The sequence below is a fragment of the Tinamus guttatus genome, unplaced genomic scaffold (assembly GCF_059628265.1).
Source record: "Tinamus guttatus ecotype Peru unplaced genomic scaffold, ASM5962826v1 Tinamus_guttatus_pri_ptg000171l, whole genome shotgun sequence".
NCBI lineage: Eukaryota > Metazoa > Chordata > Aves > Tinamiformes > Tinamidae > Tinamus > Tinamus guttatus.
Window position 1 is genome coordinate 789998 of NW_028288705.1, and position 24987 is coordinate 814984.

General features: G+C 39.8%; 1 protein-coding gene across 1 annotated transcript in view; it reads left to right on the forward strand.

Annotated features, from left to right (window-relative positions):
* The window catches only part of PTPRR (protein tyrosine phosphatase receptor type R), a 136473-nt gene that overhangs the window by 88629 nt on the left and 22857 nt on the right, over window positions 1-24987 (forward strand). Inside the window, exons 7-8 of the mRNA XM_088522954.1 lie at window positions 16886-17072; window positions 20591-20675. Coding sequence (XP_088379080.1) covers window positions 16886-17072; window positions 20591-20675 — 272 coding nt within the window. The remainder of the gene's footprint in view (window positions 1-16885; window positions 17073-20590; window positions 20676-24987) is intronic.

A 24987-nucleotide genomic window follows, 5' to 3' on the forward strand; every position in this document is an offset into this window, starting at 1 on the left:
CAATAAATACAAGAAAAAACTGACAGGTAATGGAAATATATATATATATATTAATGTGAAATAGAAGAATTCTGCAACTATGTAGAACCACTACTGGAACACAGGGAGGAGGCTGCATGAAAAGGAAGGCAGCCAAAGCCAGCATGAGCAAAACTGGAGGGGAGAGGGCGAACAAGTTTGTCACCTGCACTGAAAACCGCAGTAGGTAACAGAATAGAGAATAGTAAAAGGAAAAGTGAACATAGTAATAGTCCATATTAGACTAGAATAGTAGACATAGAATAGTAATGGAAAAGCAGGACATTTTAAGACAATTGGAAAAAATCGTATCATTAACATATGAATAAAAGTTATTCACACTTCACAAATAATGAAAATATTCATTGTTCTCTGTGTATTTGGCACACCTCTTCAGAAATATCGTGTATTTGTCAACATTACAGACAAAGCTTGCACAGTTTAAGCTGAAGTTTGGAGGTGCAAGGAACTTCTATGTTAATATTGATAACTAAACTCGTTTCAGTTATTTTTCATAGGCACACTAATTAATTCTGGCCTTCTTTACAATTTCTGACAAATACCGTGAATCAAAAATACAATCGACAACAAATATTAACTGTAATACCTATTTTCCCAGCTTTAGAAAAGCAGTAGCCATTAAAATTAATCACTACAATAAGAATACTATATACCAAAGCGATGCACTTATTCAACCAGTAAGAAGCACTGGAAACGGAATTAAAAAAAAGCCCTTGTGTGCCTTGCTTCATTAACATAATGGCAGTTGCATCTCAGGATATCACTGCTCAACCAAATCTCCACTCTATTTAATAGACGGGAAAAAATTCCAGCAATTCTCTACGGTTCTGTTCTGATTTTTAAATCATAGAGCACAGTTGGTGCTGCAAATGTAATTACCTTGTTGCTGATCTGCTTTCTTTATACGAAACAGTCTATTGTGAGTAATCATTTAAAGCAATACTCAGAGGAGAGCACCTTGCAGTTGGAGTACTGTAAACATGCCAGTTTTTGTATTTATGACATAAGCATGGGAACTCAATTTATTTACAGGAAGGGGCCCTGAATTTCCTGGCTAAAATATACTAACTTTGCATAGATTTGGAGGATAAATTTACCCTATTGTGTGGACCTGAATATGCTCTCTGCATTCTTAATTTAAATGCTAGGGATTGTTTTCAGGAAAATGTCAGCATAATTGTTCGAAGCAGAGCTGTGTGCCAACGCAAAAGTAATAGCTGGAGAACAATTTTGCAGTGATAGCCTATCAAAATGAATTAGAAAAGCATCAGGGACTAGTAAACAGAGTGGGAGGTAGGAGGCAGGAATTGTTGAGTTGCAGCCTGTCTCTGCCAGCGACTCATTAGAGCCCTTTGGACGAGCCGCACTAACCTGCTCTGGCACCGCTGCTATCCACCGGGCAGAGAGGCCAGGCTGGGGCAGCAGTCTGAAGAGATGAGGTAAAGATGAGAATCTTAACTGGAAGTGCTGTAAGAGGACTAAGAGCTCCTGTTGGTACACATGATTTGAGAACAGAGAGAGAATACTGTAAAAAACTCTCTGAAGGACCGAAAAATGCACTTCTGTGTTTTGGCAGACCTCTCCATGTTCATTTGTCCTAGTGCCGGAAATGCACTGGGGAATTAAATACACCCAGAACATTCACTATCACTCAGGTCAGCTAGTACCCAGCAGCTTGTGTCCGGGCTCCTGCAGTCCCTCTCCCTGCGAGGAACGGGGCTGGGTGCAAGCTGCCTACGGGGGCACTCTGTGCACCCGCGCATTCCCAAGCTGCGCTGGCGACTCGATTTGAGGAGCGCTACTCAGCACAGGCTGAACACGAGTCAAGGGCAAGGCTCGAAGCTAAACAGTATTGATGATCATGTTTCAGTGCCTGCGATTATTTCCTGGCACTGTTTTGTCTCGTTCTGTAGCTGCAGCCTGCAAATGAAGAAGCGTGTGTCTGGTGCAGCCGCTCGCACGGTCGGAACGGTCTGGATCGTAGGGAGCTGCTGCTGCGTTTTTTAGCAATGCTCCTTTCCATCAGTGCAAGGCCTCCCCACAGCCTGAAATTTGGCTTCTCTCCCACTCAGGGACCTTGCAGGCCACCTCTACTAACTGCAGGGCACAGTGTGACTGCTTGTGCCTGCACACCGGGTGACAGCGCAGGACAAGGGCTAACAGCTTGTGCTACCAGTGTGGGAGAAACAGGTGTAGCTAAGAGGAGCTTGAAATGGGATCCAGCTGTGAGGCTCCTGCTCACGGCCTGAGAGAGAAGAGTAAGAACTCATCACCAGCTTTACCTCAAACTTGCTTTTTGTGCCCATTTCTGTTATTGCACAGTCATTCTGAAAACTATCTGCAATCACTGAATCTCTGAATTATACAAATGTTCTGTTCAGTCCAAACCCTTCTAGACATCTCCTCTTATCTGCAGTTTAGGAAGAGGGCAGGAATGTGAATTATACCTTTTCTCTGAAGGGGAAGGGAACTCAGATACCAGCGTAACAAAGACCTTTTAAATACTGTATTTTAACCATTTCACTCCTATGTTAGAAGGTATTTTGCTTAACACTGTATTTTAACCATTTTGCTAACTGTATTAGAAGGTGCTTCCCTTTTGGCTGCAGCCATTTGGAACAATACTGTTTAGGAACTAGGATCTCTGTGAGTAGACACAAATAGCTATGTACTGTTGCCAGGCTTGCACCTGCAGCCCATTTCTCTGTGCCTCTAGCTCCTCCTGCAAATTGCTTCAGGTTAGCTTGAGTAGACAGTATATTTACCTTCTTAACTTCATTACTGCTTCGTAATCCCCAAGTTGTCCTACATCCCTTTTTTTCTCCTACAGAGAACTAAAAGACCTTCAAAACAGGTGGCTTTTTCCTCTGAGAGTGGGTAATTCAGGCAAGTGAGCCCACTCATGTTCAGAAAAATTCTTCTGATGCAACTTGATGTTCATCTTGTCTCAAATACATGGAAGTGTTCAGTTTAGTACATGTCACATACCTACCCTTGATTTTGTTTTTACCATCTTATGAGCCTTAGTCGGAAATTTTATAACAAATTTATTGTATTCCCAGGTCTCTTATCTTGCATTTATTCTTGTTACTGTAGTTGCTACTGGTTTTAGTTTGTACACAGGAAACTGCAGTGCCAATCAGTGCAGTTCCCAAGGTGACAGGAAACCCTATTTGGTCGGATGTTGATTGTGCTTGTCTTTACTGCTCCACCCATCACATTTTCTTCCTTTTTGGCTGGAGTTAAGACAAATTAATCAGTGGCCGCCATCTGGCAGACAGTTTTCATGGTTCTGTCAGTGATTCGTCCAGCTGATCTTTTGAAAAGTACAAGACACAGAGTACAAGAAACTGAGGGGAAATATCTATGGTATTATTTAAATGCTTCCAGAGGCCTAGGCTCACACAGGCCATTGTCACTCTGGTCAAGTGAGTAATGGAGTTCTGTGAGTAATCCCCTGGACAGCAGCGGGTTTGGCTTTTAGCACCCTAGTCAGGCAGATAAACTCAGCTGCAGCCTGGCAGTGATGGATGCCTTCAGCTCCTCTTGGGCTCTGCTCTGTTTCTGTGGTAGACCATCCCCAACAGGGTTTCTATGGTAGAGCATCCCCAATGGGGTTTCTGTGACTACTTCACCACATGTCCTGAGGCTCACGTGAAAGCAGAACCGTACATCTAGGAAAGTGAGGGGATTCAAATTAGCTGAAAATGAAGGCTCAGAGCAGCTCATTTCAACCCACAGCAGGATGTGTCCATCTATGACAAGTATGACCAAATATACTGCCTTTTACATGAGCGGCTTGGAAAAGCCGTGCTAAGGAACAGAGAGAGGGAGAAAAGCACCAGATTCATGATGTGGCTGAGCTGCAAGAAGGATGAGCTGTGTTGCATCTCAGGTCCCCTGGCTAAAAGCCACAGGTACTGATTTCGGAAAGATAAAGAGCTAATGTAGAAGGAAGCATCACATGCACAGGTTTTGATATTTACAATTCTGAATCATTTTTCAGATTTGGAGACCTGAGTACTCCCATTAATATCTGAAAAAGGCCTCAAATTAAGACAGAAATACCCATCTTTCCTCTTTTGTTGGAATGTATTTCTCACTATGTATGCCTTTCCTTCTGTGCAGCTGTTCTGCAGGCCAGCCTAAAGTTGAATTCAACCCAGTTTCCCTGAATTCAAAACTATAGGAACACAGAATGCAGTTTAGGAAAACATCAAAGTATCTTCAAAATATTTAAAGTGTATCTTTCAATTGCAAGAAGTCACATACTGGGCAATACTTATCAAGCATCCCACCGATACTGTAGTCATCAGTAAATATGAATCTTTTCCTTGACTGCAGTCACTATATTTCTGTGCATTCTCAGAGTAACACTTACAAATAATTACTTGAATAATTACGCTGCTTCTTTTTGGAAAATTCCAGTTTTCGAAATCAGCAGAGATCATTTACACAGTCAGAGTCAGTACAAAAGCCAGTACAGAGTCATGTACAAAAAGATGTTTAATATGCTGGCTAGCAGTATTGCCCGTTATTTTCAAATACACTTTCCCTCGAAGAAGAGGTCATGTAGATCTGTGAGTCAGCCTGATTCTCAGTTATTGTGAGAAATTCTTCTGAATACTTTTATTAATATATATATACACATACATATAAATTGTACCTGAGAGTCTTGGCCACACACTGGGATCCCACTGTTCTGTGTATGCACAAAGATGAGGTAATCCTTTATCCAAAAAACTTAGGATATAAACATAGACGAAATATTAGATATTTACTGACGATCAGGGGAGCCTCAAGAATTGGAGAAGCAATATCATCATGATAGACATCATGACACCCAAAGTATCCTGTGAGAATTGCTCAGCTCAAGAAATATTGCCCCAGAAATTGCCTAATATTGCCTAGGCAGTAGCACATTTCATACAGTTGAGTTTTAGGTAAATTCTTGTTAGAGTTGTCTGCTTTGGTCATGACATCCAAGCCGAGGTATCAGTTTGGTTTGGCTTTGAACCTTAGCTAAGTAAGGCAAAATGGCAAAATAAAAAGGACCTCTTTTTATTGTTTTCATGCTAAGGCAAATGAGACATTATTTGAGTAAGTATCTGATCCAAGGTCTCCATTAGATACCTAGATCTTGAAGTCTACATTCTGTCCTCTAACCAGTTAAATGTTTTATGATAGTGATAATTTTTCTGGAGACAGGAACTCTCCTTTATGTGCCTTGTCAAAGAATATACTTTTGATGCTTAACAAAGAGTGGGTATTGTTGTTATTAATTTATAGTAGCTATAATTGTCTCTATTATGTTAATACTGTGACTTGATAACAGAGGGAAAACAGAGCACAACTACTTCAGACTTCTCAAATACGTGATAAGCATCAGAAGGGGAAGTAGTGTATATAATTCCCACACAGAAAAATGTTGCAAACTGCAATGTTTCCCTAGGGACCTCCTTCTGGATACTTCAAGAGGACCAATAGCAGCTCCCTGGGAAGCCCCGCTGCCGGTGAGAGACGGAGACAGCCCTGGACAGGCTGCCCGAGTGCCTGCCCCGGTGGTAGGGCTGCTGCTTCCCATTCTCACTGCTCATGCAAACAGCGTCTTCTCTCTTTGAGATGTCTCAAATCCTTCCTGGCTTGCAGCACATTCCACCACATGACTAATATGTAGTCCAGAGGCTTTCAGCTCTTTCCTTTGAATTTGATAGTGAACAAAACAGAGTAGCCTTACAACAAATAAAGGAGAATAAACACAGCTATAGTACAACATGCAACTGTTATTAAATCTGATTTGCATGGTCTTATCTCACTTCAGACTCCATTTAACTTGTTTTGTCTCCATGGATTTATAGAGGTGTTTGGGAAGGCAATGAGGTGCACAAAGTTCAGGACAGAGCAGGACTGTGAAATAAGGTGGTGTGAAAAAAACAGATGACTGGTTTTGTAATTAATTCCCAAGGTAATCCTCAGGTTTCAGAGAGTTCTTTTGCAATTTACCGAGTAGGTTAGAATGATATTTTCTGCTACATCACAGGGATTTCCCAAAATGTAGGTGGCCTAAATCCACTCTAGCCCTCATGTTTAATGTTTGCTCTTGTAAGGCTCAGGGTATTCTGACTGATGGGCGTTTATCTTAAGCTATGGAAGTCATTGCCATAGGAGGTTGTAGAGGTCGAAAGGGGGCTTAGGAAGCTGTCCGAAGAAAAAACAATCATGGAAGACCAGTCCAGCAGATGCCAAGATCTGTGAACAACCTTTGAATCAGGAAGTTCCTAAACTACAGAGGCCGAAAGGCATACTAAAAATAAGCATCAGTGTTAATTAAGTAATCAGTAAATCCTGCTTACTTTGTTCTTGTGTTCTTTCCCTAAACCTTCTTCTGCTGAGCATTGTTGAAAACAGGATGCTGGTCAACCTTTGGTCTTACACAGTCACCACTCTTAGGTTCCTATTTCTCCCTCACTGCTTTTGATGTATGTTAATCTACCCCCTGTTGCATCGTGTGTGTATAGAGGGAGGGGGAGAGAAGTTTGGTTTATCTTTCAGATGTGACTTCTCCTTTCTCTTTATGTGACTATGCAGGTAAAAAGTAACATGTTTTAAAAGACTCCTTACATTTCCCTTCCCTTTTTAAATTCAGGGTCAATTTATATCAAGTGAATTAAGTTTCTTAATGTCATGAATCCTTTTTAAAGAACTATGAATCTGAAGCAATTATTGTTATTTCACTCTGAAATTTCTAATCTGGAAATTTCATGGAAGAGTAGACCCAGGAATCCATGAGTCATGTCCATGCTGATATCTCAGGGCACAAATGCAGAGGCATTATCCTTCTGTAGAGCCCAACCCTTGCCCTCCCCTGTATGAATGTCTCTGATGGAGGTGGGCAGTAGGCAGTGCAGTGACCTCTCTATGTACGTGGAGGGAGCAGATGAGCTCTGAAGAACTCCAGGCCACTCTCCTCGTTGTTCCTCAGCAGTCACTGGGCAATACCTCTTTCATGTGCTTTAAAAAAAAAATAATCTCTGGAGTGCAAAAGAAAGCAAACCTAGGTATATGGACAATTAGAACTGTGTTTTAAAAGCCTTCAAGCCTTGCTGCTTTTCACATTGCAAGGCTAAGTAGACTTTCTAAATGCCATTTGCAAGGCAATGCAGGCACTTTGCACTTAATTTATTTGAGTGAGACTACTAGGAGAAAACATGGCCAAAGACCCAGACTACTGAAGAAAAATGAAATGAGCCAAGAATAAAATGTTACGAGAAGTTTGCATTACCTGGCTTAGATGTCAGCTCTGGAAATTTCAGCAGCATCTAAAAGGCAGATGTAGCCATACATTTATGGATCCTGTCTCTGAGAGCCTAAATCTCATTAACTCTGAATGTAATTTAGGCACATAAGTCACTGTGGAAATGGGACTGTATCTTCCAGGCTGTAGGAGCTAGATGGATTTTTGGTCTAAGCCTGTACAGCCAGCCCTAGGGTATATCTTTGTCTGTTTTATTGAATTGAGAGATGCATAAACTACCTTTAGAAATGAAGAACACAGTCCATGGATGGCACAGCGTTGTTAAACAACACTGTGGGTCAAAAGGTTTTACAGTCTTCAGGAACTGCTGTTGTTCAGTAATTTGTTCAAAGTGTACTAACAATTCATTTGTCTGTTTAGAAATCTTCTATGTGACACTTGCAGCAGTTTAAAGATATGAAGACCAAGTCAAATAAACAAGGAATGTGCTTTTTTATTATCTTAAGGTTGACAGGGTATAGTAAACGCCTCTTTTCCCAGATGTTCCTTCCTGTCTTTCCCAAAAGGCAAACTCACCAGGAAAGAACTCATTGTACTGATTAGTCTTCAAGTAACAATAAAAAGTATTTTTTTAACTGATACTGTGTGCAGAACACTGTCTGACCATTTACATGAAGAACGCTTTTACTCATGTCTTTTTCCAGATGTTTTGGTTATAGTTTTAAAAAAAATATCAAAGGACTGCAGTAGGTGAATACATTAGACATTTGTTTGCATTGAAGGGCTATAGATTCTATTCCTTATATCTGCAACAGGTGTAGTTTGGAGGCAGAGATTGTGCTCAAAATTTTAATTGATGCAGAACGTATGAAGCTAAATGGACTTGCTGATACAACTCCTGTTTAGAAGAAAAATGCTCTTTTTGTCTAACAGCCAATAAATTGAAGATGATTATTTGTTTATTGTAGGGCTGAATAGTGAAATAGCCAAAAACAAACAAACAAACAAAAACTCACTGTGAATATTGACTTTATAGAAGCCTTTGCTCCAGTACCACAAATGCCCATGCTCATCTATTAGATCAAGCCTCCTAGGCTACAATTCTCTGCATATTTTACAGGCAAGCACCTCTACCTCTGCTGCAGTGCTCAAGCCTTGTGTGTTCTGGGAAAAGTCGTCTGACTTTGCACCAAGCCAAGACACTTAACAGCAGAACTGTAGTGCCTAGCTCCAGGTGCCATAAGGCATCCTCAAACAAAGGTGTAGGGGGGCCACTTTTTTAAGGAAAATATATATTTATGGCTCAAAATATTGAAACAATTGATTTTTTTTAATTTTCAAGCAAAATATATGGCAGACAAAATGTATGTTTTTATCAGATCTTGTCGGCTTACCTTAAATAAGTGCATTACCTGAGTTCATTAAGTTGTGCATTTGTTTAATCTATGCAGCTGTATCAACGATTTACTATTCTTCCTCCAATCTCCCTTCCCTTTCCCCTATTCTTATAATCCTTTTTGTTTACATTCATTGTAGCTAAGTTTAAATTAGTATATTAATTATTTGGAGAGAGAACAGGTCATCCTGTCTGTTGTGCAATGAGGCCTCCAATATGAAATGCAGCAATGCTGCAATGAACACAAATAATAGTAGCAATAAAGAAGGCAGTATGCAATTAAAGCTCTACAGTTTAAAGTGAATTTACCATAAATTAGTAAACATTTACGCAGTACTTTGAAAAAAACAACGCAAATAGTCACAGCAAATTTCATACTTTTTACCTCTGAACATTTAACTCAGTTTTTACTCATGAAAACCCATGCATAAGGATGAATCAGAAACAGAATTTTGTGGTACCACTCAAATTTTATTCAAGAGAGAAGGTAGCGTGACAAAGTGTGGTTTGATTGTAGAAATAATCTACAGGAAGACATGGAAGGTTGTATAAGCCTTGCATTTTTGAATAGTCAGTTCCCGTAGCAGTGCAGCATCGCCTTATCGAGGGCAGAACAGGAGTGAATTGGCAGTACATTAGAAAGCATGATTAAAAGAGGGAAAGTTGAAACTACTCTCATGTCAGCTGTTTTCCTCTACAGGATATTGAGCCATTCCTGTCCTAACTAGATACTGATTGCTTAAAACTAAGTCCAGAAGTACTTGTCAAAACCATTTCCTTAGTTCATTTTGACATGTAGAGCTTTGAGTAGATTTTGAAAATTGTTTGGAATTTAGTGCTAGAGGTGTTGGCCTGCTCTGGCTGTGGGAACAAAATCAGTCCTTCTGGAGAGATGTGATGTGTCTCCACTTTCCAGAAAAACTATTTAAACTTTGTAACTGAGTTTCCAGACAGTTTCTGCAGAGTCTGAGAGGGGTAGAGGATGCTGCTGCACGGTGCCAGAAGGTTTCTTGTGGCTAGGAAATAGAGGAGGACTGGAAGTCTTGCCTGAAAGAGTCATAGATGCCCTCTTCCTTTTCCTCTTCGTAGGCACACAGGTACTGCAGTTACTTTCAGACCTTTCCTGAAAGTGAGAGTTGGGAAGCACCGTTTATTCAAGCAAGAAATGAGTGGGGGGGAAAAAAACGGTAATATAACAATAGAGTACTAAGGGAAAAGCCATGTGATAGAGCAAGCAAGAGTAGACATCAAAGCTTTTCTTTCCAGAAGATGTGTAGCATGAGTTTCATTCATCCTAGTGCCTCTCTTAATAGTTCTGAGGTCAAATATCCTCCAGTTATGGCTTTCTCGTGATAGGTGTTAGCTTCGATGTTACACCCAGCTTAACCATGTTGCACTGTAAGTGATGTCCTCTTGTTGGAAATGTTGGGCTGCCCACACAAATTCATGTGATTCTTCTTGAGCACAAGTGATTGTGAGGCAGAATGAAAACATAAATACCAGTAATATTAACAAGGAATTGCTAAACAGATTTTAGAAATGTTGGGTTAATATCTACCTCTCTGTCCGTGATCTCCAAAAGAGAGAAAAGTCAGGGACAAAGAAGATTAATCTGAAAGACGAATAAAGCTGTGGAAATGAAGCCCAAGGCCCGTTGTTCCTAAATATGATAGCAGCTCAGGTATAATTTCTAGCGTTTAAGGTGGCAACAGTATGTCAGGCCACAGCAAGACAAGGAGATAAGTTTTGACTTGCCAAAGTGCTATAGGTGGAACGTGGGTTCAAAGAAGAATTGCGTGATACTGTTTTTATTACTGTCATGCATAGTGAAGTTGCTGCAAAATGACCAAACATGGGCTGAGTGAAATACTGACTGAAATGAGTGAATACTGAGTGAAATGGGTCCTTTAAGGCATTGGGCTGTATCCATTTAGGCCTGGCACAATGCACATTATCCTCGAATGTAAAGTAAATTGGTCATTTTATAGCCATAGTACAGCTTTTCTATCAAAATTAGGGTTTATTCCTCTGCTGTTTTCTGAGAAAATGACTGACATAAATAATACTGAATCTTGAAATGAGCTGAAGAGCAATTTCCTTTGGAGAAGAATACCTATGACAATTGAATTCTAAATGATTTAAAGTACTTGAGCAATGACACAAATTTAGGGAACCATGGATTTTAGTCCTGCTTCTAACATCAATTCAACTTTATCCTAGATGGTTGTCTGGTTGCACCTTCTGATTCTTAAGTGCTTCAAGGTGTGATGTGGGCTTGATTTTTATAAAGTATTGAGCTCCCCGGCTCTGAGGGGGTCCTTAAAAGCTGCATCACTGTACAAGCTATACAAGTAAAGCCTAAAGGGAATCCAGAAATGTCAGCAAGCAAATCAGAGATCATTTAGGGAACTGAGTTCTCGTCACAGATCTACCAAGCACAGAATCCATATTGCAATGCTTCATAAAGCACCCATGAGTGCAAAAACTAAAAGGGCATGTTATACCCTATGTGCAATTTTTATTTGCTAGGATGATACTCACATAGTTAGATAATGTTTTTTTTCATTCATTATTTTCTCAAACTTATACTGGTGATAAAGTGTGACTTTTGGAGCAAGTGAGTGTGAATAAGAGATTAAATTAGTGGGTATTGTATATTTTCAGAAACTGATTTTTTTCTTTCCTTTACCTTCTTTAATGTGAGGTGCAGCATATCAAATAACTGAAACTCATGAGCACTACATTTCCAAGAAAAAAAAAAATTCTCTTTTCAAGTTTGCCCTGGTAATAATGGAATTATATTTACCACATCCTTAAAAGACTTTTTTGAAAAAGCACTCTGGCTGTCAGGAGGAAAACCTAAGAATTAACACACCCATTCATGTAATCAATCATACTCTTATTCACTGCTTTTCCTAGGCTCCCAGTATTATAACAAGTACGAAGAAAGGTATATATTTCAGGCTATCACATACCATGCAAGGATGGTATATGAGCATCTGGGACAAATGAATACAATGTTCTTATGTTTACTAGGCGTGATTGTTTATTTAACAATGCCCTGACTGTTACTTTAAAATTTATCAAGTTTCTCCTCAAGAGAGTCTTCCCAGGGTCTTCTGAGGACTAATCCTAATGTACCTTGTAAATCTGGATTTGAGAGGAAATGTGGCAGTTGCATATTAGAAAGGCTGTAACTGTTTGCCCAAGGCTTAAAGAAAATGGCAGTATGTTCAGTCCTTTTCAATGATTTTTTTAAATCCTCTGTAATACCACTTTTCTATTTCTTATTTTTAACACTGAGGATCTGATTTATTTTCTGAAGTCTACTAGGGTTATGCAGTATCTTATTTTTATTTATTTTAGCTTGAGATACAGGATTAATAACTTCTTTGATTTATTGTGCTTTGCATCTCTACAGGCCACCGCAATTTCAGTCGTCACATTTATTCATCCACATGGCCATGTTTTCTTGTAGCCATTCTTTCAAATATCAGGAAAGCAGGGTCCTACATTTTTTTCAGGTGTCCTTTTCTTACAGATTTGCATTTATCTTTTTTTGAATCATTCTGTTGAAACATAAAACTGGATACACAGGAGATTTGTAAAGGTCATTTCTTATTTTGTCACTAGAAAAAGCTCCAGGAAGATAGCAAGTGTTGGAAATCTTTTGGCTAATTATGCTCTTTCAGTCCAAGTATAGCACTGCAAAACACACCTGAACTCACTGCATTTGCTCATCAGAGATGTCCACTGGAGAAGAGAATCAGGACCCAGACCTAGAATGAGCCTGTGAGTACCAGAGAAAGAGCTCAGGGGAACGGCAACGTTTTTCCTGTTGTCCCTGCAATAAAACCCAGAGAGAATAGCCCTGCCAAGCTTCCCCTCGTACCAGTGGGAGCTTCGGCCTCGAATCCCGCTCCCTCCTGAGCGGTCGCGGCCAGCGCTGCTCTTGCAGCTAATTAATGGCTTCCTTCCACCTGCGTGGCCGCCGCGCTCTCGCCTCGGCAGCGAGGCCCGGGCAGCGCAGGAACGGGGAGAGCGGCGGGGGACGGCGGGCGCGAAAGGAAGCGCCTCCCATGTCTGAAATGCGGGGGTCAAAGGGCAACGGCTCTTGGAGGGCAGCAAGCAGCAGCGCCGCTTCCAGAGCCCGTAGGAAGAATAAAAAGCTGAGGACTGGGGCTCTGGGCGAGGCATTTTTCAAGAGTGCTGAATAAACATGGGAACGTGTATTTAAAGAAATTGCCCAGCTTAAGTAAACAACTGGGAAAACGTGTCGGATAATTGGATTTTCATAATCACAAACTATGGCTTAATTTTAGGGCCAGGGAAGCCCTGGAAATGACCTTGCTAATGATTAATAGCCTTTTAGTAGCCTGGTGGCCCTCTGAGGTGGACAGGTGGAGTTTCCTTTCAAAGTGTTTCAAACAAACATTGCATTAATCATTTTTTTTATCATGGTCTCTACTAAAATCTGCTTCTATAAATGCATTATTAAAAAGACTCCAGTGGATTCTCATCAATGGACTTGTTCCTATTACCCCATTGAAGTACGAGCACGAGTACATACTGAGCCTGCCTTTGAGGTACTAGACAATACACAGACACAAGTGGTTTCCTGAACTTATTCACCTACTCAGTAATGAGGTGGCTGTCACAGCTAGTGAAATGTCGGGAGAGTTGGCCTTTTGTTGACTTTAATGCAATGTTGTCACGAACATATGCAGTTCCACAGATTCCTCACATAATGCTCATCCCCAGCAAGACACAACCTCAAGGGAATTACAGCTCACAAAGGAATAAACCAATCTTGTTTAATTGGGCCCAGGATATTTGTAAGGGGAAAAGAATATTAAAGAAGTTACTTACTTAGGGAGTAGAAAAAGAAAGAGAGTTCTAAGTATCCAGAAATGAGGGAAACACCATGTGTACAGCTCTTTTCACTGTAATTTGGAATAGACAGACCCTTGTTGTGTACGTTCAGTGAGATTCAAGAAAAATGAATTCTTGGACTATAAATGTCATTGAATCCACTGTCTTATTGTGATTCCTTGATTTAAAACCTGTCATTGGAGGCATGGGAAAGTTCCCAAGAATGTCAGTGGGCTCTGGATGAGGTGGTACCTACTTCTTGATCAATGGCCAACCTTCTGCAGTCTCAGCAGTAAGGAGAAAAGGTGAACTTAATGGCCTAACTTTTCATGCAGGTAGTAAAACAAAAGAGAATTTAATTCTCCTCTTGCTTTCTACTCTTGAGAAAGAATATATAGAATATACTCAGAATCCAACTGTTAAAGGCACAGAGAAAATCTGGGGAGCCCAGAGCAGGGTCTGAGATTATAAGGTTGCATATGCCAGTAGGGCATAAAAAAACTTGGTGGATCTTTCATGACAAGGCCATAGACAAAATGTCCTGTTTTCTGCCTTACTCTCCAGTACTGTCTTGAAGAAAACAAGTATCTATTTGATATTAATCTTAGCAATACTTAGCCATGCTAAGCAAAAGTTAGTATAGCTAATGTAAGCGTTATAATATCTTTTTATTAATTAAATCTTACTTTAAAAAATATTATTTTAGATGCCTTTTTTATGGAAAACAATAACTTTAGATCTATTGTCTTCGTATGTCTTCTAATAGTTTTTTTTTCTTTTATCCTTAGATAGAAAGACAACTATCCTTAGATAATTATTGTTTAGTCTGTATTTGTTAACTAAGTAGCTTTAAATGTGTTAAATACAAATAAGAAAACAAGAATAAGAATAAGAAAATATTTCTTCTTTCCAGAGTATGTTACGTGATTCTCAACACCAGTATTCATCAATAATCCACATAAATGGAAAAAGCTGTAAACTCAAAGTTATAATTAGATCAGGTATATTTTTTGTTGTTGTTAAAAAGGAAATAGACCTTTTGCCAAGGCTGTCAGATATAACAGTGTAAAAGCCAAAGAAAATATTAACAATTTCACTGTACTTTGTTGCTGAACAATGAGAATACTTTTCTTCTATAACAGCAAATCTCAGTAGGGTCTTCCAGAAGTATGCCTGGGTCTAACCTATTTCTCAACCAAGGTCTAGCGGTTTTAAAGAGGCTTATTGCACTCTTTGTCTATAGATTTCTGAATTGTTTTCAAGAGATTTGTTTTGTGATACAAATCCTTAACTAGACTCAGAGCCACCTGTTTAAGGGACTGCCTTTTTCCATGGAATAATTTGCGACAGTCATGGTCAGGAGAGTGTCTGGGTGGGAGGGTTATTATAAGCAAGGGGTCTGACAGGATGTTTTCCTCAAGCAGTTGTGTGGTGCAGTGGGACTCACTTCCCCCATGGAGAGGCTTAGTCGCAGGGGATGCTGCCTGAGGCTGTTATTGGGAACTTGTTATTCTCAAGGGTCTGGCAAATAGCTGCCTGTATTGGCTAGCTTGTGTTATGCTTCCCGTGAGCGTCCCATGGCTCTAAATTTGAGCACTCTTACCACCAACTGGGACTTCCTCGTGGTGAAGGGTACGCAGCACGCCTCAGTGCAGTACTCATAGCCCTCATAGTGTATATGAGTTACTAGTCATTCCTGCTCAACCTCTTCTGCCCACCCCCTAACAAAATTAGGTTTTGTGAAAGCATTCCTAAGAGCAGCAGCACCATACACCGCCTACTTTCCTCTGCAAACAGACACTGTCCCTGTCTTCAAGCGAGGTCCCAGGGGGACTCTTCTTCTGCTGCAAGGGCTTTCTTTCCCTCCCAACCTGGCAATCCAACGTGCCGCCGCAGGCAGCCAGCTGGCTGGGTCACCTCAGCTCTGTTTTGCCTCCACCACCTGTTCTGCTGTCTCTGACTCATGTTACCATCTGCGGGCCTAGATAGAGAACCCCTTGTGATCACCCACCCATCATCTAAATTGAAGTGCGCTTATGTACAGCGCAGTAACACAGTCTGAGATTCACCGATTCCATCAGATGGTCTCTTTTCTTGGTGATTGTTGTTCTGTGTTTTGCTAAGTGACAGGTGGGTGACTGAAGTCATTTCTATTCAGGCAAGCTGACGTGACAGGAATTTAAAACTAAGTTACAGAAGGATCCATCGGCATGTGCCTAGCAGGGAGGAACGTGCATTCATGCAATCTGCATCTTGCAATATTGAAAAGAAAAAACAAAGCTTTGTGCTGCGGGTATGGTTGCTACCAAAGAAGAAAGCAGTAAACCCTAACAGTGCTTTTCTGGTTGGAGAAGAGTAGAGAACAGCAACACTAGCACAGAGTAAAAAGTCACGGTGCTTGAAAAGACAAATGAATTGTACAAGGAGTGGGTGTGTGCAAATATCTACAGTGTGCAAATATGTCTGAAGTCACAGGTTCAGTAGATAATATTAGATTGATGGATAACAACAGCAACAAAAAACCACAGTTGAGTGTTGTTTGGACAAAGTGATAAAAAGACACAAAATGTGCTTTATTTATATATTTTGATAGCTCAAAGGTGCTATTGAATCAAACTTTGTTTTCCTGTAGAAATGCGAAATATTAATCAGTTTGAATGTCCCACAAGAGACGTTTGTTATTTCTGAACAACTCCCTCTAATTCTGTTCAGGAGTATTTCTTCTTCTGTGGTTTGTTGTTTCTCCTATACTGATCCTGAAATAGTATGTACTGTCTTGATAGCAACCATCTTGGTGTTGCCTTTCCACTTGCTTCTGTTGATTTTATCACTTCCCCCCCCTCCATGTTGTAAATTTAATGATCTTTTGATTAGATTCTTCAAGATGTCACACTCAACAAACTGTGAATTTTATTTCCAGGTTGTTTTCTATATCACTTAGAAAAATATTCCTTTTAGTTTCTCTGAAATATTTATTTCTTACAGACCTTAACATTTGGCATCCATAAAGATTAATAGGATACTAGGATCAGTTAATCCTTTTAAGAAAAAATCAAGTAGTTTCTCCCTAGCTCCTACTATTCTTGTAGGGTCAATTATTAGATTCAAGAGCTAGAATGGTCTATAAAATGTTGCTTTCCTAAACACCAAGTGATTCCAGTGAAACTAGTCTTGCAGTCTTCATACATCGAAATCTTCTGATGACTACAAAGAAAATTAGAGTACATTAAAAACTCGTAATCAGGTGTATATATATGGCATTTAAAATACGTCAGATCAGATAGGAAGCTGATATAACTGTTTATATTATGTTTTTACTGCAGACGAGGATCCAATGTCTCTCTGACTTTGGACATGAGTAGCTTGGGGAGTGTTGAACCTTTTGTCTCTGTGCCTACTCCACGAGAAAAAGTAGCAATGGAATATCTGCAGTCAGCCGGCCGCGTCCTGACAAGACAGCAGCTCCGAGAGACAGTTGCATGTTCTCATTTACTTCAAACAGAATTCATGGTGAGTTTAACAATAAGCTTTAAATGAGGATTTTGACATAACTAGCACAACGGAAACTGTGAAAAAAATAATTTGGCAACGCTTTAGTATCAAGGTAAAAATCACACCTGAGTGGCAGATTAGAACGTTCCAAGGTGGTGTTTTATGTTTAGAAACTTGCATACAAGTCAAATAAATACATCCATTTTATCCGTAGATAATAAACAGATTCCCCTTGGTTACAAGTTCCACTCACAGAGGGGAGAAGAGTAGTATTGGAGTTACAGTACAAACAACCGGGATTGTAATTTGTGGTTTTAAAAGGGGCCTGGTGTAGCATTTGCGTTCTGATCTGGTGGGGTGTCTGACAGATTCAGAGAGATCATTAAGGCAGTGATGATGCCTTACACAGTAAGAGAAAACACAGTAATAATGAGAGACTTTGATTATTACCATGTAAACACCATGCGTGTTTGTAATTCAAAGACAAAATTGTTAACCATTATAAAGGACTTTTTTTGGTGCAGCATCTTACTGAACACACAAAAAGAGAAGCACCTCTTAATTCAGTCCTGATTAATTTGCAGCACGTGATTCCACATGTCTTTGTCAAACACTCTGTAGCATTGAGCAAAGAAGTCTGAAAGTCTCTTACAGATATATTTAATTTTAAAAAGAGTAAGAATAGAATATGAAGTCAATGACCACGTCAAATCTATGCAGATCTACAATAGGAACTTTAAGCATTCGAAGAATGTAAGGTATAGCCCTCAACTCATTCTGCTAATTCAGCTTGGTTTAACTAGCTGTGAAAATACAACACAACGCTCTTCTTGAGATTGCAATTTGTTTCTCATGAAAACCTTCCAAGTATGCCAAAAATAAAGAAATATTCTAAGATTTCAATGGGAAATTAAAACACATCCAGTTTCAGATTATTTTTAGCTTTTTAATTGTAAAAGAACTACTAAGTTACTATCAAAATATTTCCCATGGTATTTATTAAGATGAAAGGGCTATTTTAAGGGTTATTTTAATACTGACACAAATTCATCTAGATTTATTTGGGAGAACATACTGGTTTGGCAATAAGAAAGAAGCATGAATTGCCAGAGGTACTCACTATCAAAAGATAGAATGTCTGAAGTTGATAGAATTGAAACCTCCTGTGCCTAAAATAGTGGAATAAATTCATAGAAAATTGTCAGACTCTTAAATCTATGAAGTATGGTTCTCATCAAAACAAAGAGATAAGGAAAATGAGCATTTGCCTGATCTTTCCTAAATTTTGCCACATTTTCTTGAATGTTCTTAAGAACCCAAACCCTGTCTCTTTCAGTGTATGAACAGCTGTAGCATTTTAAAAGGTGATGTGAGCCAGAGTGCTGTTGTTGAAGAGTATCTCACCCAGATAGGTGAGCAACTGTAAAGCAGTCTACACCATGAACAAAAGCATATATGTGTATGCATGTATATATATATAAGCATGTATATATGCATGCATGCAACTGAGCACATGACTATAGAGGGTGTATACATCATCTCTCATAGGTCTATATGTCTCTTTAAGAAAACTGATTGATACATACTCTATATATGTGTACAGATTCTGTATATATGTATGCTAATTTCCACACTTTCATGCTATTTGCAAGCTCCTGGGTTTGTATTCCCCACATGTTACCAGGTATGTTATGCCCTGATAAAAATATCCTCAATTTTGTTACAGAATCTTCTATTTTGTAGACAACTTCAGATTAAAGTGCTCTTTATGTGTATGGCTGTGATCCACTGTGTGTTCCAGGTTTGTGCCTGTGCCCATGTCCCCACGAGCACTTACTGTTGGGAGGAGCCCCACTGACTAGAAAGTATTAACAGGATGTAAGCGATTAATATTATCAATTGACCTTGTTGGCATAGAGAAATGAGTTTCTGTTTTCAGCTCTGTGGCGTTTCTGCACCTGGTTTTTCTGCACCTGGTTTGCACCATTCTGAAATTGCAGCAGGCATCGGTGGGAGGCAATTAGAGAACTAGCAGAGCAACCCCCCCAACACAAGGGCTCTTGTTGTGTAGACAGAGGACGTTTTCTCATACCTCAAGGGCTAAGGAGAAGAGTCTCCCAGAGGTCACCACTGGAAAGCGTAAAAGTCAGAGGTGAATATGTAAGAGCAGTGGGAGCTCATTTTATACATAGGATAATCAGGCAGTTCTGTGAAGAAAGATGAGACATCAGCAGCAGGATAGAGGCGAGGAAGATAGCTTGACCTAAAGGAAAGGGAAGACATTCATGCAGAAGTGAAGCCTTTTAGGCAAAAGATCCTGCCCTTGGCAGAGGAGCCGCATAGGTAGCATTATTGGGAACTCAGAAGGAACCCTGCATGAAGCAGCAGTGCAGGAGGCAGTATTTTAGCAACACTGCATTCACTGCCCTGAAAAGAGAGGCAGCATCTCAGTTCTCTGGTGTGTCAGCTGAAGAGCAAAGAAGAGACTGGAGAAGAGGTAGAGAGAGGGAGAGAGGAAGAATTAAAAAGGTTCACTGAACGTCTGGGCATCAGTCTAGAGAAAATAGAGAAATTAAAAACACAGAAGTTGCAACTTCGTGTATTTAGAAACCAAGTTGGGAAGCAGAAGGAAGTCACAGCAATTCACATTGACTGTTACACATTTTACTTAGCTTTGACTTTTCTTCAAATAGAAAAACAGAAGGGGAGCTGCCTCTACTTTGTGGGTCTGTGTAAAGATCTGCCTTTGCATGCATCCCAGGCAATTAGGCACCATGCCCTGGCCCTCTCAGAAGAGCATCCCCCAGTCAATAATGCTGCCTCCTTCCGTCTCTTCGGGTAAATGCCCCAGACCAGGAATGAAATTTTCAAATGTGTAGTAATAATTGCATTCTTAAATAGAAAATTCAAGCTTACACTAATATAATTTAATTACGGTTGCTAGTTATTTTGAACCTTTGGAGATTTAAGTAATACAATATTGTTCAAGGAATAAAATATCAAAATCAAAATCCAGAGAAATAGCTTTGTTTTTTTTATTATACCTTTGACTCACTGCATGAAATGGAGCAAGGCACTTCACCTAATAGTTTCTGTAGAAAGGACATAAGATCTTTAACTGATATTGCTAAGGACTTTGCACTAAATTAAAATATTTATGCTTGCAATGTTTAGATTTTTAGTTATTTTGAGAGTTCCTGCTCCAAATATGTAAAATCTTGCTGTTTTCCGCTGCAATATTGCACTTTTCAACTCCACTTTTCTACAACTGTTGCGTATTTTAAACTATCTCCTAATCCTATAAAAATGTCGCTTTTAATAATTCATCAGAAATGTTCCTTGGAAGTCTCCCCTTCAATGTGCAACTTCTGTGTTTATTAAAGGAAGGGTGTTGACAGGCTTGAGGTGGGAACCACGTTTTTTCTTAATGACTTTGATGTCAAAAGACAGTTGTGTAACAGCAGATGGCCTTCTGGTGATAATTTCCTGCACAGCTCCTTTGGAAACAGCAATCTGATTTAATTTATTTTTTATAGGAAATACCAATGAATTTTGTGGATCCCAAAGAAATCGACATCCCGAGTCATGGAACTAAAAACCGCTATAAAACAATTTTGCCAAGTAAGTGGCCGAGCCCGTGGTTTCCTAGTATGAAATTCTCTGTGAATATATTGCTGATGTACATTTAGAAATAGATTTTCTATCTTTATCTTTCAGCATTACATACCTATTCATAAATGTTTTTGTAATCTATACAGCAAGAAAACAAAAGAGCAATGATGTAGGACCTGCAGATGCAGAGCACTCACTGGATCCCTTAGTTAGTAGGTGCACACTAAGGCCACATCCCAAATACATACTGAAATGCAGCCTGGGTGCATATGGTTTGTTCTGGAAGAAAAAATAAAGCAGAGAGAGAACTGTCATGCCTAGCAGTAGCTGCCCCAATTTGAAGGGTGAGAAGACCAAGTCTGTGGGCTGCATTACAACCCACAACACCTTGCAGCATATACGCAAACACTGAAATCTCCTTGGTTGGGTCAAGCTGTTTGGAATCCTATCTAGCATTGAGTGGCCCAGATTAAAAGAGCCAGTGCATCCTATCCTTTAGTAGTAGAGTTTCAACTTCTTGCTTTTTTTCTTCTTCCCCATGCTCTGCATGGCTTTATTGAAGTTTGTTTACATTAGTACAAAAACTGCTTTTACACAATACTCTCTCATAGGTGCTGTCAACTTGTTGCTGCTTCATTGTATTGCTTCTGTATTTTCATTGGCACATTTTTTTTTTCCTGTCTTAGTGAGAATTGCTTTGCTATAATTAGAGGTGATTGAAAACTTTTCAGTGGAATAGTTTTCCTTGAAAATTCATGCTTCTTTGAAATAGAAGTATTTTTATAACATTTATTGGGGAGTAATGAGATATTCTGCTTCTCGTTTATTAATTATTTTACTCTGTGTAAAGTGTCAAAACAGATTGTAGAAATGTCAATATTGCATTAAATATAGAAATGAATAGTTGTGCTTTTATAGCATTTTGACATTATCAAAGTAAAAAAGTTCAGTCATTCCAAATGTTGTGGGAGAGTGGTACAGAATTTAGAATTTAGATTTGTAATGAAGAATGCCTTCAGACTGACAGCATATCCCATCAACTGCAAATTTGTTTTCTGATTATCTCTATAATGTCCTTGTAGTCCTATGTTATATGATAATCATGCAAATTCACATACTTTGAATGACAAGATTTCTGTCTGTGAGCTTGCATGCATTGTAATTTGATCACATCGTACAAAGACCTTGCAGTCAAGTTAATGAAGAATGATGACCTTCAGCAGCTAGATTAGTCTCAGAAATGTGATGTATGTCTGGGAAAGAAATTCACTGTGTGAAATGCTCACTTCCCTTTAATCAACCCTAAAATTCCCATTGACTTCAAGGTCATTTCATCTATTGCAAGGAGTAGGCTGTATGTAGTGTGTGCAATAAATAGTTATTTAAGGGAATTAAATGAAAATATATGCAAGTTATACACTAAGTAATCAGAAAAAGTAATGACCCATAGAATTTGGCCCAGAGTCAACAGGATGTATACGGAGGGTGAAATCCTGACCCCATTGACGAAAGCAGGAGTTTGCCTTCAGCTACAGCGGAGCCAGGATATCACCCAAGCCTCCTTTTGACAGGCCAGGTTTTGGCAACGCGCTCTCCCTTCCGATAACTCCTAGTGTCAGAGCTCCCCCGGTACCACGAGAGTCGCCTCGTAGATGCAACACATCCCCTTTGCTGCAGCACGTGTTTGGAATTGGGTCGCGGCAGCTGGACTGGAGTTGATGCGTTTCGAGAGTCAGAATGCCCTTGTGCTTCCCGCTGAGGTTAGCTGCGGTGTGCCGGGAGCTCCGAGGCACATTTTCTGTCAGAGCACACAGTCTGTGTGCACCACTGCTACTCACTTTGCAACCGTCACTGAGAGAAACGGAGAGGTCTGCTGTGTGTTAGCACCACGCTTTTTCAAAGCAGTTATTTCCAGGATTGAGGCACATGCTCATAATAAATACTCCCACATCCCATAGCCAGTCCAAAAGGGTTTGGAAATGATTGGAATGATTAAATAGAACAGCTTTCCTGCTTTCCTGCTCAGATGATATCAACCCCGCTTAGTGTCAGCTTTTCCATTCCCAGTGCTGGGTGCGTCTCTTCAATCAGGGCACCTGCGGTGACAAGTGACGCTTGAATTGATGGATTATCTCCTAAAAATGTCCCGGCCTGCCAGCTCCACCCTCTGCACTGTGGAGGATGTTCTCATTTTCTGAGAGATAAGTCTGACATAGATAATCCTGGGCAGGGTGTAGGAGGGCAGGTTAATGTTAATAGATACTACCCAGTCAGACACATTCATGTGAAATAAAGCAAATGCCTGATGAACGTTACTTCAGTATGGACAACTATCAGTTATGGGGAATATTACATTTCTAGGAAAGATGTTTCGTTTGCCGTGTAAAATAGCAAACATATACAAATGCTAGGATGCCTCTGTCAGTTTTCTAAGTATTATTTGGCTTATAATGATATACTAATACAGCTAACAAGACCAGGCTTTTTCAGAGTGGGATCAAAGGAAAGATGTCCAACTGTTCCTTTAAAAATGTTTCCTCATCCTTCCTCCATGAGATGCCATCTACTGGACCCGTGTAACCCCTCTCCATATCTTTGGCTACCTTCCCCCTGCCACCCTCTTACAGCATTTCTTTCTTCCTTGGGCCAGGCTCCCAGTCCTACATTCATGGTTTCCCAGTCTCTCCCCACAACTATATCCTGGTAGTTGAGCACCAGCCCAATGCTCCCTATTCATCCTCTTGCTTCACACCTTCACCTTTCCCAAATGAAACCCTTCCCCGATGCCTCCTGCAACCCCTACTACATGTTCCTATGGCAGAATCTCAGCTTTAAAGCCATGTATTTTTCCCCTCCTATGTCCCTGTGTTTCCACCTCAAATCAGAAACAGAATTCCCATGCTGCTTCAAAGCATATATTTGATCTTGCTTACAAAGAAGCAAGTGGCCCAACATAAAAGTTAACTATTCTATTGGTATCTTCATGTGTGCAACAGATCCAAGGTAACCTGATGACATTTCTTAACTCTTTCTAAAACGCACCCTCAGGGCAAAAGTCTACATGAAAGCAGTCACAGCAGAAGAGCAGATTCACAATAAAATGAAGGTGGAAAGCACTTGGCAGGTCAGACCTGCTAAATCCACAAGCTGTTGTTCAAATTGCTTGTGCTAAATCTAGCTCTGCATTTAAAGATGAGGGGAAATTTAAATCTAAATCATATGAACAAAGTACTTTCCTGTGCAAACTATTTTCAAGCTGCCTTCTAGCTGCCTGAGATTTTGAGTTTTATCATATTTGCTGCAGTCTTATTCCCTAACAAAGACAGCAGGATCACCAGCAAGCTTACAAAGACTAAAATAATAATAATAATAAGATTTACAAAGCAGAAGGAGATAAAATAGTCTATCCAGTATACATCATTCATTTATAGACTAACAGCTAAAAGAAGCAAAGTAGGGGTGAATGAATTTCAGAATATTTGAGTCTGTGAAAGATTTACAAATCTTTAAGGGTGAAAGTGTGAGAGCAGTCTACCTCAAAAAATTTCCACCTTCCTTTCCTGCTCACAAAACTGAAATGCCATAAATCAGCCTTCCACACAATATTTTGGTCTTTCTTTTAGCAAGGCAATCAGGAGTGAATCAAGAGTAACAAATGACTAATTCTGTAAATAATATAAATGCAAATATACCCATGCTCTAAAGAATTTAGAATGCAATAGTAGTCAGAAAAATTAAAAAAAAAAAGAAAAAAAAAATAAGCCAGGTTCTATCTGTAGAATGCAGTCTTTGCTATACGATAGACTTGGATCTTCATGAAAAATTGCCATTCATGGAATGGATGCATCTCCAGTACTGATGGCACTGGGGGAGGCTGTCTGGCAAGGCCACCCTTGCTCTGACATGTGGCCCAGCATTGTTACCCCCAAGGTATTTGTCACTCAGGAGTAAGCTAATTACTTCCACTTGTGTATGGTGACTGCTTAGTGCCTCTAGATCTTAAGCAGTGCTCAGCTTTCCTTGTTTCAGAGCTGGGTTTATGGCATTTATCTATTTCATAAATGATCATGACTGCTATTTTATAAAAGTATTCCCATTCCAAAGTAGTGATTGTTTTGTTGATTGGACTTGGAAGCAAGTAACTTCCAAGTGAAATTGATTTAGCAGCTCCTGGGGATCATGAGAAATTTCTCCCAAGACATGGTAAATAAGTTGTTGAGTCTGCTGGGAAGAGGGTTTTTAAGGTAGGGGTCAGGCTACATCAGAATCACAGGCATTGTGTGAGCTAGAGGAAGCGGGTGTTTTTTTAAGGCCACGTAGC